This window comes from Stigmatopora argus, chromosome 9 (genome assembly GCF_051989625.1).
Source record: "Stigmatopora argus isolate UIUO_Sarg chromosome 9, RoL_Sarg_1.0, whole genome shotgun sequence".
Taxonomy (NCBI): Eukaryota; Metazoa; Chordata; class Actinopteri; order Syngnathiformes; family Syngnathidae; genus Stigmatopora; species Stigmatopora argus.
Genome location: NC_135395.1, coordinates 14,262,887 through 14,281,138, shown reverse-complemented (window position 1 = coordinate 14,281,138; position 18,252 = coordinate 14,262,887). Strand labels below are relative to the sequence as shown.

The 18,252-nt window shown below is 41.6% G+C and overlaps 1 protein-coding gene across 3 annotated transcripts; it reads left to right on the top strand.

Annotated features, from left to right (window-relative positions):
* The first annotated feature begins 10 nt into the window (after nt 1-10).
* nr3c1 (nuclear receptor subfamily 3, group C, member 1 (glucocorticoid receptor)) lies at nt 11-18,252 on the top strand. 3 transcript variants are annotated; one of them, XM_077608843.1, is made up of 10 exons: nt 11-321; nt 1,237-1,285; nt 1,386-2,357; nt 11,911-12,071; nt 12,227-12,343; nt 12,409-12,687; nt 12,773-12,917; nt 13,615-13,745; nt 13,816-13,973; nt 14,084-18,252. In XM_077608843.1, exons 3-10 carry the CDS (start codon nt 1,393-1,395, stop codon nt 14,237-14,239), a joined length of 2,112 nt encoding a protein of 703 aa, XP_077464969.1. In that variant the 5' UTR covers nt 11-321; nt 1,237-1,285; nt 1,386-1,392; the 3' UTR covers nt 14,240-18,252. The 3 variants fall into 3 exon arrangements, with proteins under 3 accessions (XP_077464969.1, XP_077464967.1, XP_077464968.1); XM_077608841.1 differs by having other exon boundaries at nt 1,237-2,357; XM_077608842.1 differs by having other exon boundaries at nt 11-344; nt 1,237-2,357.

Sequence of the window (18,252 nt, the reverse complement as noted above, 5' to 3'; positions counted from 1 at the left end):
CCATTTTGAATGTTTTGCTTGAAGGTTAGCGTGTCAGTACTTCCCTGACGGCTAGCTGGGGAGCACCGTAGCTTGACTTGTTTATTTCAAGTCAGACTCGGTTTAACAGGCCTTTACCAAATATTGGCGGAAGAAAAAGGAAATCTAAAAACGATCCTCCATAAACAGCGTGGTTTCCTCGAGACATGTAGGAAGAAACGACGGCAGAGGAATTCCCAAATACTAGCAATTTCGAATTGGCGTGTTGTGGTCGGCCATTTGAACCATAACAATGTTGACGGACGACCAGCGGGCTCCCACCAACAGGCACTCATTTCAAGGGTATATCAAAGTTTTTCCTTGAGGTTTGACTCGATTTTTTTTTAATGTTTGGGCGTTTAAATCGCAGTTACCTTGACGCGATTAGCATTACTTTCAACGTCTTTCCAGACGTGATAGCACGTCAGGCACATTGCTAGCTTTGCTTGGGAACGATCTCTCAAAATGAATTGTTTGTATGTTACCAATGTGCATATTCATGTTGTTTGGACAGTTTTAAACGTTGTATTTGGTCGTTTTTCTTGGGGTGACTTACGCTGTGAGAGCATGCGGGCGGGTGACACGCTGGCTAACTTTCACAAATTCATTTTTCATGTATTCGAACATCTTTTCTGCTTTCCCAAAAATCACTAAAACTGTTTAAGTCATTCGCTGCCATTGACGACGATAAACGTCCGATCCATTTTGACATGGGTCAACCCTTCCAGTTAATTCGTTGGCTACCATTAATGATGCTAGATGAACCGTAATTGCTCTAAAAATGAACCATTTTTACTTTAACCACACGGCAAATTTGCTAATTATTACATCCAAACTAATAACTTAACAACCTTCCTGTCCTTGCGGCTATAATGCTAATTCCCAAGATCACTCATCGGCTGCCATTGACGTCGATAGATGACTGGACGTCAATGGCACTGCAACATTGTAATTTGATACTAGCCATTTCACCTCAAATTGATTTGCTGTCTAATTCTGTTAATGGCAATGAATGTGTTGGACGTTTTTTGTCGTCAATGGCAGCAAGCCCTTAACCGACCATCCCATTTAAAACGATCTCCAGTTCAAAACTGAAAAGGAAATGGCTGACAACTGATGACTACATTGTTTAAATCATCTTCTATTCACTGAATATGCTAACCTGCAACTCTGTATATTCACTTTCTTCCTCTCTCTTCTTTCCTTTCATTAAAAAAGATGGACAACGGTGAAGTAAAGATAACGTTAAGGAGAGATGACTATTCAGGTAAAGTGGTCTACACCCAGATGCCAGAGGGGGGGAGTCCATTGAAAGTGCCCTCTCACAGTGCCATCAGCTCTCCAGCCGCTGTTGTTCTCCCATTCAGCCAATTCATGCAGCCCAGCGGACAATCCAACGGCCACAACAGCAGCCCCAGTCCAGCGGAAGTCGCCTCCTCCTGCGTCACTGCCACCGTTAGCAACTTGACGGAAGATCCACAAGCCAGGGGCCAGACCAAAGATCAGAAGCTGCTCTCATCTAGTCACCTAAACCTGGAGGAGAGGTTGGCACCGTCAGCGGTTAGTATAGCCCAGCCAACCATGTCTTCCATGGATTCTCTCATTGGCGGGTCGGATCCTAGCTTTTTCACCATGAAAACGGAGGATTTCGCTTTGGACAAACTTGGCCACGAGCCTACCGAGCTCGATCATGCTTTCGAACACATCGGCAAAGACATGGACATGAACCAGAAATTATTTGGCGATAACACTCTGGATCTGCTCAGCGACTTTGAGCTCACCGGCTCCCCGTCCGATTTTTACGTAGGGGACGACGCCTTCTTGTCCACCCTGACGGACGAAGCCCTCCTTGTCGAGGACTCCTCCGAGAAGATAATCAAGCCCGTCGCCGCTCTAAGCGCTATCGGCAGCATCCCGCTTTCTCCCAATGGCGGCAACTGCACCGGCAGTCCCGATCAGTCCAGCGCCACCTTAATCTCGACAACCACTTTGTTCAAGAAAGAGAAAGACGGAAACTTCGGTCAGCTCTGCACCCGAGGTCCCATCAAACGAGAGAAGATGTCTTCTTACTGCCAAATCAGTAGCACCACGTCTCCAGACCTTCCCGCTTCTAACCCCATCTCCATCTGTGGGGTGAGCACGTCAGGTGGTCAGAGCTTCCACTTTGGAGTGGAAACGCAGCCGCGGAATGATCAAAAGATGGTCACCTGCCAGTATCTTCCCGTTGCCACTGTTGGGGCCCCTTGGAACAGAGGCCTGACCCCCGGGCCAGCGTCAGGCTTGCATCAGGCCTCTGAGGCTTTCTCAGCCATTCCTACCTACCATGCCGATTATGCCAGGTAAGACAAGTTGGCAGCAGTTCACTGCTTTGTGAGCGATTGCTCTTCTAGTCTAACTTGCTTCGCCGAAAATTTCCCCCGGTTTTCCTCCTTAATTTGAATTGCAGACGGACCCGTTTTAGATTTCTTCCTCATCAGGAAAGGTATTAAAATACACTTTTCTTTTGTGGCACTTTTAAGCAAACGCAACGCATTGTGATATTGTATTTGTGTTCTAAATTATGGAAGCTTTAGGGTTTTCAGTTCATTGATTCTGTCATGTTTTCAGGAATGACCATGTCAAGTTTTGCAGTTAGGTCTATTCAGAAATGTTATGCCTGATGCTTATAATTTTAGATATTCTGCATACAAAATACAACAACATGCAGTTTCTGTCTCAATATACTCATCCTAAGACCAAATCTTAAAAAAGAAAAGATTAGGCAGCTTTATTTTTTAATTTTTTAATTAAATACCAATTACATTTGGTTAACCCCTAAAAGGCCATTCATCTCTGAACCCCCCGCCCCCATCATCTACCTGCTAATCCTGGGAACAAGCTAACATTAGTACAGCTTTGCCACCCCATAACCTCAATTATGCCACATATAGCACATATCAAATAACAATTCAAGATATTCTTTGAGCTGTAGAATGAGCTAGTCAAACCTTAGTTTGTTCCCGATTATTTGATAAAAATGTGTCAAAAACAGGAGAAGTGAAGGCTCATTTTTCAAGATTTTTGGAACCAAGATCAAATTATTTGTACTGCGCAGTGAATGGTCACATTCAGGAGGCTGCTCCTCAGGTGTACACCAATCTTGTTTCTACCACATTGAGTAAGAGATTGTTTTTTTAGGACCGCTCAACCATTTGGCTCACCGCCTACCTAAAGTTGGCCCTCATTATTACTAATGAGTCCAACCACCACCGTGTCGTATGCAAACATCTGCGGTTAGAACTGTAGCGAGGAAGACTCGTTGAAGATTTGTACCACAGAGAGAACTTCCTTGTTGCCGAGTTATAATGTTTTTGTACGAGGGCAATGTTCTCTGTTTACGGATGGGACAGCAAGAACAGACTAGATGTTCTTTATGACTAGCCACTCAAAGCACTCATTATTTCCTAAACAAAAACAGCATAATTATCCTTAATATTCACAACAGCTTCTAATAGATTTATGCATAGTTTACACGGAGAGTCTTGAGCACCCGGAATTGCAAATGTCACCCAGAAAAAGATGATGTGTCGTTAATTGAAGCTTCTAGCTGCGGAAGTTTTGTTTATATCACCTTGCCATGTCGCTCGCTACACATCGTCTTATCAATTTCCAATTAGGTCCCCAAATGGCATAAATTAACGCGATAAAATGTATTCAACGAATGCCGTGAGTTGTTTTGCAAAGTGATGGCTCTAATTGAAACCTCTCAAACTCTAATGGCTGTCCATTATCGAGATGCATTATCAGTATGCCCATCAGTACACAGGTGTACCACTGCTTATTCGAGATTAGGGGTGTCAACCTCGGTTTGGTTCGTGGGTCAGATCCATGCCAATCTGACCTAAGGTGGGCGGAACCAGTTTATTTTTCGCACGAAAAGTTAGCTTCCATCTCGGGAAGAGCAAAATTGAAGTGTTACTTCTTATTACTTGCCAAGACCGATTGCCTGCATTTTAATGCCATATGCCCCTTATGGTACTAATACATGCAACAGTAGTAGAATTCTGGAGGGAAAATATAATTTATTCCATTTAGGGACGAGGCAGTAACGTAAAATGTGGAAAAAGTGAAACGCTGTGAATACGTTCCAGATGTAAGTATGGCATTTCCCCCTAAACACGGGAAGCTATAGCCTGTATCTGTTTTTAGCAGTGCCACTTTTTGATCTTCAGCGGGCTTACATCGTCTGTCGCCTAGTGTTCATTTAGATGAAGACACTCTGGTTCTGGAATTTCCTGTGGGCTGTTGACCCAAGCTTCATGTGAATGGGACGCATTGTTTGTGTCCGTCCCATTGAAAGAAGTAGTTCCCATATTCCAGATGCAAGTGTGTTTTGTAGCCTTTTTTTACGGATGGATGTCCGTGGCATATCAGATGAGACTGATTAAATAAATAACATCCTGGCAATTAATTTTAGCAACGCAAGGATGTCTCTGAAATTGAAGTCGCACAATGGTGTCACAGGTTGAAAAATGCATGTGCTGTCTTTGGCATGAAATAAGAAGGAATACTCATCAGAACTTCTCTGACTTTGTCAAGTTTTACTCAACTACGAATCAATATATGTAACAATACACCCAAAATGACTTCCTGCTTTCTTCTGCTTGGAAATTTCCGATAAAAAATGTGATGCAACACTTTGCTGCAGAATCCGATAAATGGAAAGTTCCCAGAAGAATGTTTGAATCTCAGTGAGATATTTATCCTTTAAAAATCCTTTTAATTGTTTTAACATCACTGTGATAAATGGGGAAAAATATATTTATGTATTCCTGGCCTCTCCATCCAGTAGAAAAACAACTATAGAAGATATGAGCCACCTCCCTTTACACCCGTTGTTTTGTCTTGTTTTAACGGCACCAACTAAAAGTTGCACAGAGTGAAAAGCATTCAAAAATTCTGAGGTAGTATGAGAGTCAGAACGACACCTGCATGTCCGGGAAATTCCAGTGTGATTTATAATTACATTGCATCGTAGCCAACATGTTTTTTGGGATTGTTGCATGGCTCATACGTTATGATGCAGTTCCGTTCCACGCTACTCTACAACTGCAGAAGTGAATAGAGATGTTAAATGAATAACTCTGACAGTCAATTCAATCAATGTGTGGAGCTCTTTTATTGGATGTAATTATATTGTCCAACCGCTCACAATTCTGTGGTTGCTTGGTTGGTGCATACACTAGGAATGTAGTATTTTATATGCGTTCTTGGGTCAAAATGTAAAGGCACTGTAACCTCCACCTCACCCTTTCCGGCTTTTCTCAGCCAAGGACAACCTCAGCCTTACTGCCACCAAAGCCTTTGGGCTGCTTTTTATATCACCTCCATACATTAGCTGGCTTTGTGTATAATGCATGAGTGTGTGGGTGTGTGCATACATGCGCCGAGAGGCAGCCAAGCGGAACCACAAAGCTGTAGCGTGAAGCTCTTACTTCCCTGACCTACTTTTCATTCCTGCCTGTATGCAGCTGGCGCCGAGTGAGTGCACTCCATCAAATGCCAGCCATTTCTGTCACCACTGCCCTGTTACCGCGTCGCCACTAAACCGCAATTTTATACTCGGTTTTAGTTCCGCGGCAAATTTAAGTAACTTTTCCCTCTGCTGGAGGTACGTGTGTGGGTCGAGTTTTTGTCATACCATTGTTTTTATGTGTCGAGTCAGCAAACTTGAAGAGGTTCCTCCCACGTCTCGCTCCAGCCGTTTTGACGCACAGTGTCAGCAGGGCTCTCGTTTATTAAGGCAGGAAACTTCCTCCTACCTAAACACGCTAACCCAGACAGACTGCACCTATTATCCTGACTTAATCTAGAAGATGTAGTGCTTTTTTCCACCAGTTAAAACTAAATTGTGGTTGCTCACAATGTCAAATGTGCCCCATAATAGGAAAGGTCTTGGTTGCTACTCGAAATCAGATAATACACCCCCAAGTGTCTGATGAATTAAACTGTGGTTTCCAAGCCAGTGACGTGCGATGAACTCGAGAAAAAATGGATTTTCCCACGAATATTTGAATAGAAACTTGAGCTAGAAACCTGTTGTTTCAGTAAGGATGGTTAACTCATCATATCTGGTACAGTGCTATTGTTGCTTGATCAGCAAAAAGTGTTGGAGTCAGTATACATGATTTTGCAATTGAAGGAAACCTTCAGTAGTTTGACTTCTGCTGTTGCAGTTTATGCTTCAACCCCCTGTGATAATAAATCATGATCTGACAGGTCCATATGCCTCTCATGACTACAGCTTGTTTGCCATATGTCATGCATGGAGATGAACCGATACCACTTAACCACCCAGTTAATGTACTTTTTCCAAATCAATGTTTGCAACTAAAAGATAGGCTCTTTACAATTAACTCTTCAGTGTACTTTGATAAAAGGCAGACTTTGTGCAGTTGGTAGAGTTTGTCACCTTTTGACCAAAGAGTCAGCAGTCAGCAGTGTGACTTTCTACTATCCGCTGTGGAAGTGTCCTTGGGCGGAATTGAAAACACGAGAACGTGCTCTCATTTTCTCAATCTAGCTAGCTAAATGTACAATTTAAATAAATCTCTTATTTTTTTAAATATATATAGATATATATTTGTCAAGTCATGTCTATGTCATGACCATTGTGAGAGGGTATTTTCCTTTTATATGACTGAAGTGTGTGTGTGTGTATTGCGTTGGTAATATTTGAGTTGTTTGCTTGTTTTTGGTTTATATTGTGAACTTGAAAGCACTTTGTCCTAAAATTTAATATTGCATAGTTTGATTGATACACTTATTTACACACAGTAGTGTATACATGTCAATTTAATACTATTGAATTAATTTTGGTATGGACAGTTACACATTTCTACTGCTTGTAAATATATAACAATGCTTTCATAGTCCCAAGGTTAATGATTTCAGATATTGGCTAAGAAAAAAATAATATAATGAAAATAATTGCGTGCAAGAAACATGTGAGAACATTCCTTCTAAACACACCCGCCTGCTTTTTATCTAGTTGCCCTTCTTTGATTGCTGAAGTATTTTTACTCAGGTTCAGCTTTCGGCTAAACAATAGCCATTGCCATTACAGTTGGGTAGGGCTTTCTTTGTCAATGGTCTGCCTTATAACTCCGTCATTTATTTGATAAAGAAATGTTAGGCAACTGGCCAACAATTGAAGTTAATGGTTTTTGTTCTATGTACTTCAAAATTCCCCTACCTGTTGCAAGCTTACAGTTGTGTCATAACTGGATGAGGCTGAACTTCACCCTTATTTTAATAATGTTATGATTAAAAGGTGCCCGAATTGCTCCCACACCTCCGCAGAGACAGATTGGCTCAGTGATAAGATGCTTTTCAGTTTCAGTTCGATGGCATCCATTCACAGCCCAACAAGTCATTCATTAACGCACTTGAAGATAATAAATAAATCCTAGGGGTGCAGATTGTGTTAAATCCTAATTTTAATGAATGCTGGGGACCGTAAAAGTAAAGACGGCTGCCTGCAAATGTCCCTCAGGCCGTAGTTTGGACGCGATTTCCCCCTTTACTTTACTATACAGGATTTTCTCTCATGGCCCAGTCTCTGCTTCAACAAATATTGTCTCTCCACTCCGAAATAGAAGCCGTGCTGTCCTGCATGTGAGAGTAACGCAGAGCGTGCAAAGCAGTTCCTAGTTCTATTTTGGTGGCTCTTAGCCGTGGCAGGGAGCACATCCTGCTGTCTACTCTGCTTAACTTTGCATGAGGCAGTGGGCAATGCTATACTCGGGTTAGAATCACAGTAGTGACAAGGATCATTCGAAATTGAGCTACTTGTCACACCTCAGGTTAGCTTTTAGAAAGTCCGCTGTTGATTTAAGATGGCATATTTTGAAGGGGATTTGAAAAAGCTTTGCTTTTTTAGAATCAAACACTTGCAAGAATCTAACATTCTGTCCATCTGCTTGGCTTTATTTATTTTTAGTATTTAGCATATTTTAATCATTTTTAGTCTTCATGAATGACAAAAGAAACTTTTTTTAATGAACACAAATCTAAAATCTGAGTTATGCACATTTTTTGTCAGATTAGAAACTACTCTGTTATGAAGTTGGAATGATTTTCAAAAGACAGTCAGTTGACATCTTAGAAAAAGCAAATGAATTTAGCAAGATAAAAAAAAAAAATTGCTTTATGATGAGACGGTATGTATTTCTGCTACTCAACATTCAATGCCACATTTCATAGCTCATATCAACTCAGTGGAGAAGTTGGCTGTCTAAAAAATGGATCTCAAATTTGACAACAGTGAATCAGTCTGTTTCCTTTCCTAGTCCTTCTCTTTCAATCACATGGCCTTAAGCTGCTATTTATGAATAGGTCATACATTCACACTTGATGCGTAAACACATGTCGTGACTTCAGACGGTCCTTATATGAAAGTTGAGCTATAATCCGAGTTTGCCACGGTATCACCGGCTCTACAATAACAGCACTCCAAATGTTCAAAGCCAACAAATTCCATTGCATGAAATACCTCATCCAGGGTTTGATTCTTCCTCAATAAAACAAAAGCAAAAACAAAATACCATGGGTAAGAATTTGGTGCCTGTTGAAACTGCCCTCTTTTACTCAAGAACTGAATTTCAGAATTACATACATAGGCCCATTGTTCATATTCCTGGGCTCATCTCCAAGATAAAGTCTATGTAACAAACCTATAGTTTTATCTGAACCTGTACTTTATTCCAAAAGGTGAACCACGGTGATTTTCTTGCACCATGCGCCAGAGTTGGTACCACTGCTCTCTTCTCCTTTTCAGATGACTTTTAAAATCTTCAGTTACATTCATGTTGGCCTGAGATCAACCTGTTGAACCACACTTAAGCATGTCTCATAAATTTCTAGTTAGAGAACATTGGCAATGTGATATAAATGCAAAATGATCTGTAGCATTTGGAGCATTGCTGCTTTTGCGAAGCTACGACATTGTTTAAAGGATTTATTTAGCCAGGGATGGACCAGAAAGAGGATTCACGTGTTACTCGGGGGATGGGGATTACGAGTTGTTAGGCAGGTCACTCAGTCATAAACGTATGTCAAACCTAGCCTGTCTCAATAAAAGCCATGCAGATTGAATCACAAATACAAATGCGAGCGATAAAATCCCAAAGTCAGCTCTCTCTCTGACACTGCTATGTATGAACCATGACCGATAGTTAACTCAGAAGGGAGGTAGCAACTTCCTTTTGAGAGACCACACTCATTTAATTTCAACATAGGCTTTCAGAAACGCTGCTGTGAGTCTGGTCAAATAAAGTTTATTTATATAGCCCTAAATCGTCAAAAATATCCCCCAGGGCTTCAAAAACAGAAACTGGTTTACCTATGCAAACGATATTTTCATACGGCTAGACTGTTGCATTCAATTTCACAAGTGCAAGTTGGGAAAGTTCAGAGAGGGCAAATACTTGGTTTTCATGCTGTCCAGTGAGTGACACTCCCATTCGAACTTGACTTAGATGCCAGTGACGAGCTGCGCGTTGTGGAACCGGCCTTCACTAAGCGGCTCCTGAAACCGTCATCCAAATTATTTGAGGACATCCCTTGAGTGGTCAGTTAGCTGCCGTGCACCTGCTTTGAGTCTCTCAAGCGACTGGCTTCAAATCATCACGGGATGAAAAAAATCTAAAATAACCCTAAGCGCCTAATGTGATGTTGTAGAGTTGTCGCTAACAAATGTTTTGGCAATTGAAAGTATCATGCCAAAGTAAATAGAACATGCTGAAAATGTACCCTTTGTGTTTGTGTGCTTATGTGCATGATTCAGTAGGTTTGAGAATTTGCCTGCCTCTGAATTGTAAAGTCGTCAAGAATAGCCTAGCGGTTAGCTTAGTATTGGTACTTGCTTTTCTCGTGCTAGGTAAAATTTTCATGCAAATAGCAGCGGGTTCTATGCGGTATGCTAATTTGAATAATGGGATAAATTACCATACCTTGTGCATTTGAGGAAGTTGCATGTGCGTGTTATCTTATCAAGTCAAGTTCTGCTGTGGTATGTCAGTTCCACTTGCATAATTCATAGTACTTTGGGGGGGTTGTCTGCTCTGTTTTCATTTCAAATAGTTCCGGCATTCTTTGCAGTTTGGGCAATCTTCCCCACTTGCCCACATTTCAACACTTTGCGCCTCTGCAAGAAATATGCTTGAGAAGCATATGTACAGGGGCGGAGCCCCGTGACAGAAATTTAGACTGACTCGTTTTTGTGGCCGGCATACTTTTTATCCCCTTTACTACTAGCATGAGTCAATTTACAATAAAAGAAACTGATGCTTGAACACAAACAATGCAGCAAAACCTGTAGAAAGACAGTAAAATTATCCAGACTTCATCCGATTACTAATACAAGTATTTTCCTGACTTTAAGTCACAATTTTTCATAGTTCAACTTCAACTATTTGTTTCACTCTGACTGCCAACATCTTATGTTGTGTTTTTTAGTCTATTGTAATCCAAAAAACTGGGAACATGTTACATTTAACAAGTGCCTACTTTGTCTGTTTTTTCCGATTTAGCTCCTGGTTTTCTTATTGAAAAATTGACCCCCAAAAATGCATTCCTGCATTCTTTGACTATTGCGACTTATAGTCGAAAAAATACGGTACTTTTTACTGAGCTGTTGTAACCGTCCGTCCTTGATTATATTCTTATATTTTATTATACTTCCTCTAGTGTGCTAGCAAAGACCAGAAATATCCACACAAGTAGATTAAAGATTCAAATCATTATGCATAAACAGTTTAAATCATCATAATCTAAAAAAAATAATTACTGTTTTCAATTCCAGGACTGTGGAACTTTATACAGTAAAAAATATCTCTATATATTCCTTTTCCTTACTTTCCTTTCTTACACTAATTTACCTCGGTTTTAAGATGCGTGAGAGTAATTGGATTAGTATGAGCAGCTTAAAACCTTTAGAGGAAAGCGGGCCAAATGGCACCACTCCATTGGGCCAATGAATGGAGGCACCGTTGCCCCTTCACGCCCATTGACATCATCATCGTCTTCACAGTAGCCTCATTATTAGCTGCACCTTGCATTTCAACACGTTCTCTGTTTGGGCACCGATCCATTTGTGAAACTCGTGTTTGCTCGATGACCCTTTACACTGATGCATGTGAACGGCATCGGGTTAAACTATGAGATAATGCCATTTCAAAACATTCATTCAAATGGCGCCGAAGGGCCGATAAATCTCACACCCCTTTGCCGTGAAGCATTGTTCAATGGAAGATTAGCGTCACGGCTGATGAATTGTTGAGCTGAAACAAAGCGAGATTGCGACACTAGTTACCCCTCAATCCGAATGAAACCGTATCTTCCGCGTAAGTGAAGCTAAAGCAGCTCCATGGAGAGGCCTTCCTTTTTTTAGTCTGCTGCAGGCTGCTGAATTCTTGGACTTTGGGGCCCTGTTGTTTCTCAGGTTTTCCCGTGCTGCTACGCCCACCCACTGCTGCGGTCTGGCTCCTATTCATCATGTGTGCGCCCTTCGCCTTCTGGTTACCATGCAAACGTGGCTAAACTGTATGTTTTATGCACCAAAAAAGTCTAGTCAAATAGCCGCTTTTTCATCATTAAGACACATTGATTCAAAGATGGTTCGGAAAACGCTTGAAATGAATGGTTTTAATTGTCGGTGAAATCGATGGGGGTGTGGACCATGCAGACATTTGGAGAATTCAACCGACATCTTGTGGTTGTTTTCAGGAACTACAGCTCAACAGGATAGGCGCGGACACTCGCAAGTCGAACTGATAGTTACTGCTTGAACGGGATTAGATATTACATAGTGATCTCTGACCTCTCTCTCTCGATCTGATCGTTACCCCTCAGCTCGACATCCAGGCCGGATGGGAGCGCGACGCCATCGACGACCCAGACAAAGAGCGCCAGTCATAAGATCTGCTTGGTGTGCTCCGACGACGCCTCCGGGTGCCACTATGGTGTGCTCACCTGCGGGAGTTGCAAGGTTTTCTTCAAAAGAGCAGTGGAAGGTGAAGAACCCCCTTTGTCATATCGCTGCAATTTTATTCATTTATTTTGTCTTGTAAAAATCCATAAAATGCCTACTTAAAAATCCACTATGCGTATTTTCTTCCTGCGACTGTCCGTTGACACAAATCTTTACTTTTTCTCCCATGCATCTCAGGCCAACATAATTACTTGTGCGCCGGAAGGAATGATTGCATCATCGATAAGATCAGGAGGAAGAACTGTCCCGCCTGCCGCTTCCGGAAATGCCTGATGGCTGGCATGAATCTAGAAGGTGGTTCGGCGCGCGCGTTGCATCGTGGCTTATCGTCTTCCTGACATGTCTTTGCTCTCGTTCAGCGCGTAAAGCCAAGAAGAATCGCCAAAAAGGTATCCGGGACAGCAACCCGCCAGAGGTGCTCCCACCCAAGCCAGTGGAAACCCAAGCGCTCGTGCCCAAGTGTATGCCTCAGCTGACTCCCACCATGCTGTCCCTTCTGAAAGCCATCGAGCCCGATACAATCTACGCGGGCTACGACAGCTCCATGCCTGACACCCTCGCCCGCTTCCTGACCTCCCTCAACAGACTGGGTGGCCGGCAGCTCATCTCTGTCGTCAAATGGGCTAAAGCTTTGCCAGGTAGGCGGCCGTCGTCCGGACAGCCCTCGGTTTTGGATGGTTCCGACGCATCTCCTCATGCTGGGTCACTCTCCCCAAAATGTAGGTTTCAGGAACCTCCACCTTGACGATCAGATGACCCTGCTCCAATGCTCCTGGCTCTTTCTCATGTCTTTTAGTCTGGGCTGGAGGTCCTACCAGCAGTGTAACGGCAACATCCTCTTTTTTGCCCCAGACCTCATCATGAACGAGTATGTGCCCATGATTTGTAATATGTATTGTTTGACCGCGGTCAGCCCCTCCCAATCCACATGGCTTATACGACTATTGCAGTCATTGGGTGGTGAGTGAGTTAATGATAATAGATGAATCTGGTTCGTCGATGACTTGGATAGGATAGAACACTTACACTTGGACGTATTTTGCAATTATTCTAATTTTCTAATTAATTCTAATTTTGCAATGAATTTTGACGAATCGTAGCTCAAGCCCTCGTGGCAGTGAATGAGTCAATCGATGGATTAATTGGTTGAAAGACTTTACGATTAATTTGCTATCTTAGTGAGTCGATTGATTAATCAAATTCTAATACTGACAGCCCCTCCCAGTCAAAATCGATCGATCGACCGCAGGCAGGGAATGAGTTCATGATGGACGCGTCCGGCAAATGACTTTTGCAATTAATCGAAAAAAACTGATCGATTAACCTATTGACCACTTCGACCTCCGCCAGCCCCTTCCAGTCAAATTGGATTGCTTGCCAATGGCACTAAAACCTGATCGCTGACAGTAAACGAGTCCATGTGGGGATTCATAGAGGAAATGAAAATTAACTTCTGGGCCAACTGTGCAATTGGCAATTAGTCAATTCTCTCCGTTAAAATGGATTGGAATTCTACGGTGGTCAATGGGAGCCATTGAACACGGCGCTCCGTTCCTTGATTGCAGGGAGCGAATGAAGCTGCCTTACATGGCCGACCAGTGCAAGCAGATGATGAGTATTAGCAGCGAGTTCGTCCGGCTGCAGGTGTCTCTCGACGAGTATCTGTGCATGAAGGTCCTGCTGCTTCTCAGCACGGGTGAGTTTCTGCAAACGGCGCCCGGTGGGGCCCAGGCGGGCCTGCCTGATTCCACGCCCCTTCTGCGCAGTGCCAAAGGACGGTCTGAAAAGTCAGGCGGCCTTCGACGAGATCCGGATGTCGTACATCAAGGAGCTGGGGAAAGCTATCGTCAAGCGAGAAGAGAACTCCAGTCAGAACTGGCAACGTTTCTACCAGCTCACCAAGCTGCTGGACTCCATGCATGAGGTCGCAAAGCAAAATTGTCTGTCCGCTTGAACGATGTCAACGGGATATTTGTGTGTTGGACGTGTGATCCGCTTTAAGTTTTCCTCTTTTTTTTTTTCTTCTTTTTGCAGATGGTCGGCGGGCTTCTCAGCTTCTGCTTCTACACCTTCGTGAACAACAAATCCTTGAGTGTGGAGTTCCCCGAAATGCTGGCTGAGATCATCAGCTACCAGCTTCCCAAAGTTAAGGCCGGTAGCGTCAAAGCTCTGCTGTTCCACCAGAAGTGACTGCCGGCTCCAAATGGACACCATGCCTTAATATCCAGGACCACCACCACCTAATTTCACTCCGAAGAGAGCGAGTAGCGCGGAAGGGAGGCTTTGTCAGGATTGCCGAAGAGATGCAAGAACTTCACACACACACACGTTGTCTCAGGTGACGCAACTATATTATCCGCTAGATTCAGCCCGTGAATACCGCTGTTCAGATTTATTATAGTATTTTCACATTCTGATGATGCTTTTCCAGGTGGCAGTAACACAAAAGCCAACTTTGTTTCCTGCCTAATTGCTAGTTTTGAGTTTTCCTCCTCACCGATGATATTAAGCTTGATTGCGCTTTGACCCTCTTTTGATGTGAAAAATAATTCCCCCGAATTGTTTTGACTTTTCCACACGCTGACCTCTTCCAAGGTTTACACACGTCGACTCACAAAAAGGGAAAAAAAAGTGCCTTTTTCGTTTTGGTTGCGTTCGATATCATCTCAGCTATCTCTTCCTCGGCCTGTCGCCATTTTAACCCGATTGTACTACATGCAGTTGAAACGCTTCCTTTTTAAACGCCTGCGTTTTCCTCGCTCCTTTAAGTGGTCGTGTGTGCGTGCGAATATTGTGAATATTCACCATCCCCACTGCCAAAGTGATCCTTGCTAGAAAAGGCTTTTAAAGACAGTGAAGGACAAAGGTGGCTTCTTCCAGGCAAGATTTTAGGTTGGAAACCATCTAACCTAAACTCTTGACTGCCATAAACGGCGACAGACAGTCAATCCGTTGGGCTTTTTCCCCCAAATGGATTGGTCGTCTGTCACTGTTTTTTGGCAACCAATGACTTGATTGGGCGCCTACCCTCTCCCAATCATTCGACAGAATGTGTCTGCGTCCACCAATCATGCAGATTTCTAGCCTTTTAATGCTAAATGCCGCCTCGGCGTCACTTTGCCGGAAGAGAGAGATCTTTTAAAAAATACAAAAAAGACGCAAAATGTCACGTTTCAAATCAAACATGGCTGACGATTCAATTATGTTTGTTACTCAGATGAGTAGAAAGTAACTCGACTTCTGTTGAGTCTCGTTGTAGTTGTTTTTCATATTGCGTTTTATCGTGTAAAATGTTCTTCCTTTGCAATTGGTGCTGATGCATGTATTATAAAAATATACATTTTTATATGGCTGTGGTTTCCCAAATATTAGGATCAACCCCAAGAACCTAAAATGTATATGAAGTTATATTTAAGCCGAGTGTTTAAAAAAAAAAAAACATGAATAATTATATAATTACAGGGAGGAATATAATTTGGGCTGAGTTAGGTCTGACAGCTGTCTTTCACTAATTTTGGGGTGCGAAATTCAAAAGTAGTCTCAGTTTTTCTCAATCACGTCAAGTTTTTTTTAACAATAGGATCTCCGTTGTCTTAAAAAATATATATACTATATATATATATATAAATATATACATATATATAAAATGCAGTACCTGTGTTAAAAATAAATTCATTCACAAATTCATATGATTGAAATATTTAAAAAACGGGCAATGTTTATATTTTACAAAAAGAAGTGGCTAACATAAAGATAATTATGTGTACCTGGTAGCAGGGAGGTAAAAAAAAAAAAACTTGACATGCTAGAAAAAAAAACTTGGGAATTTTATTCCAATTTTAGTTTTACACAGCTTAGGAATCTACCTCAACATATTATTTTTCCCAATTTGTTCTCCCAAAACTTCTTATTCAAGCACCCAGCAATTTGCTCGTCTATTCCCGCCCATTCTACTCAAAACGCAACGTGGATGGACACAACCTGCAGAAACTCCGGCCAATCGATTATCTATGACTTAGGTTTATTCACGAGTCAAATTTCAAAGCGCTTTGACAACATGACGCATACTTAAAATCTATATTAAAAATCTTTAGTCGTGGTCGTGGGCGCGAATGTTGTTAATTGTACTGTTTTTGTATTCCTTCGTACTGTTTTTTTTTTCTTTGTTTCTCTTCCTTTATCTAGAAAAAAACATGGGATTTTGTCTAATCGACATTTTTTTAAGTATTTGTAGCGTGAATCTTAAAGGGCAACTGTCGCTCGCGTTCGTGATTTAATTTGAGCTCATCCCCGTCCCGTTTATTAAATCTACCTGTCGTTGCAACGCAACTCATAAGCTCCTCCCACTCCTCCGGAGCCGCCAGCTGTTTCGGCCTCCGTTCAGGTTGTGCGTGTCGTGCGCCAAATACTGCAGTTTTTAGGAAATGATTGTGAATGGTGAGATTATTATTATGTTATCGAGTCCGAAACGTCGGACGAGTCGGTGACTTTGGTGTCGATCGCCTCATTGTGTGGAATGGTAAATATGTCATTTATCGGGCGGGGCGAGAGTCCAAAAGAAAGGCACTTGGAGTTAGCGGCAAAACACTGCTTTTCCTTGTTCCAATTTCCCACCTCGTATTGTAACACCAATCAAACGACTACTCTATGCTTTTGAATGCCAGAGAAATCGTTTTTGTCATTTTTAACCTGTAATAATCTATGCTAATCTTGTGTTTAATAGAAACATGATGTTATAAATTGAAGTTTGGCCAGTATTTAATATCGATCGGTTACGCACACTCGAATCCAAATTAAAAACAATATACGAACATAGGCGGATTTCAACTTCTCGCGTAGGCCAGATTCAATAATATTTTTATCAATTGCTGCGGGCCAATAAAAAGTGGTTAACAGTTGGCCCGCGAGCCATAGTTTGGGCACCGCTGACTTAGATGAAATAAATGTACGTGGGCCATAGTTTAGATGAAATGTAATTGATTTTGTTCAATGTGCACATATCGTATTAAATCAATCAAAGTTTGACTTTGAAACTGAAACAAATCCTATCCTCATGAAATTGGTTGAATTGAAATATACACCCCCGACCTAAAACCTATCGAGAATCAAATTCTTGTTCATGGTTAATTTCAACCATGTTTCCTTATTCACCCTTTCACACAAATGACAAATAGATTCAACAGAAAGACGGACGCATCCTTACAAATGTTTGTTCCAGGCTCAGGTGATTATTATTCTCATACATACTTTAATATTTTTATCAAGTCCTCACCTTTTGGTTTTATTTTTTTTTCTCCATAAAAAGTTTGCCTATCAAAAAAAAAAACAATTTCTCATCTTTGTTAAAGGTTTACTTTCGCATTCAATGCACACAAATCTCTGCTGCTGCTCTTAAATCACTTACATTAAAAAAAAATATATATTTACAGATACTTTACTTACCAATAACACACACTTGCCTCGTCTTGTTCCAAAAGGTGGCTTTCGTTCTCTCTCTTTTTATTTTTTAACAAAATATGCAATAGAAACGACAGAAACTATCACCACAATGTCACATATAAGCTATTTTCATACAGTCCACGTGTTCAGGAACACATTGGAACACAACACACACACGCAAAGGCCTATTTTCATCCTCAATTTGACTACAAGGTGACCAAAGCCGTTACGCTCCACAAAGCTCACCAAGTAGCTCTTTGTTTTGTGTTTTTTTTTTTTTGTGTGTAAAATTAAACATGTAAAACTGTGAATAGAGATGTTAGAAGTCAAGTCTTTTTTCACACCAACTCTTTGTAAAAGTCATCAGCTGGCTTGAGCGGGAAAAGATTTGCACTAGCCAACAGTTTGGACATCAATTTTGTACAAATTATATGCCGATGTTTGTAGACTTGTCAAGGGCAAATACAAGCTTTGTTTTCTTGTACATACACTATATATATATACTGTATATCCCATGTAAAGTCAAGGTGAACTTGTTTTTTTTTTGTTTTTTTTGTTTTTCTATACACTTGTTTTTTCCTTACCTTTGTAGGGTATCTTTTCTTCCATCCCTTTTCGCGTTTGTCTTTCTTCGCGCTTGGTACCTCATCCATCTTAATGTGTAAGGGCCTGTACACGCTGTAGTTGACAAAAAAAAGATGTAATTCTTTGTACGTCACTGTTGAAGCACTAGTTTATCAAATAAAGCGCTTACCATCTTAGAA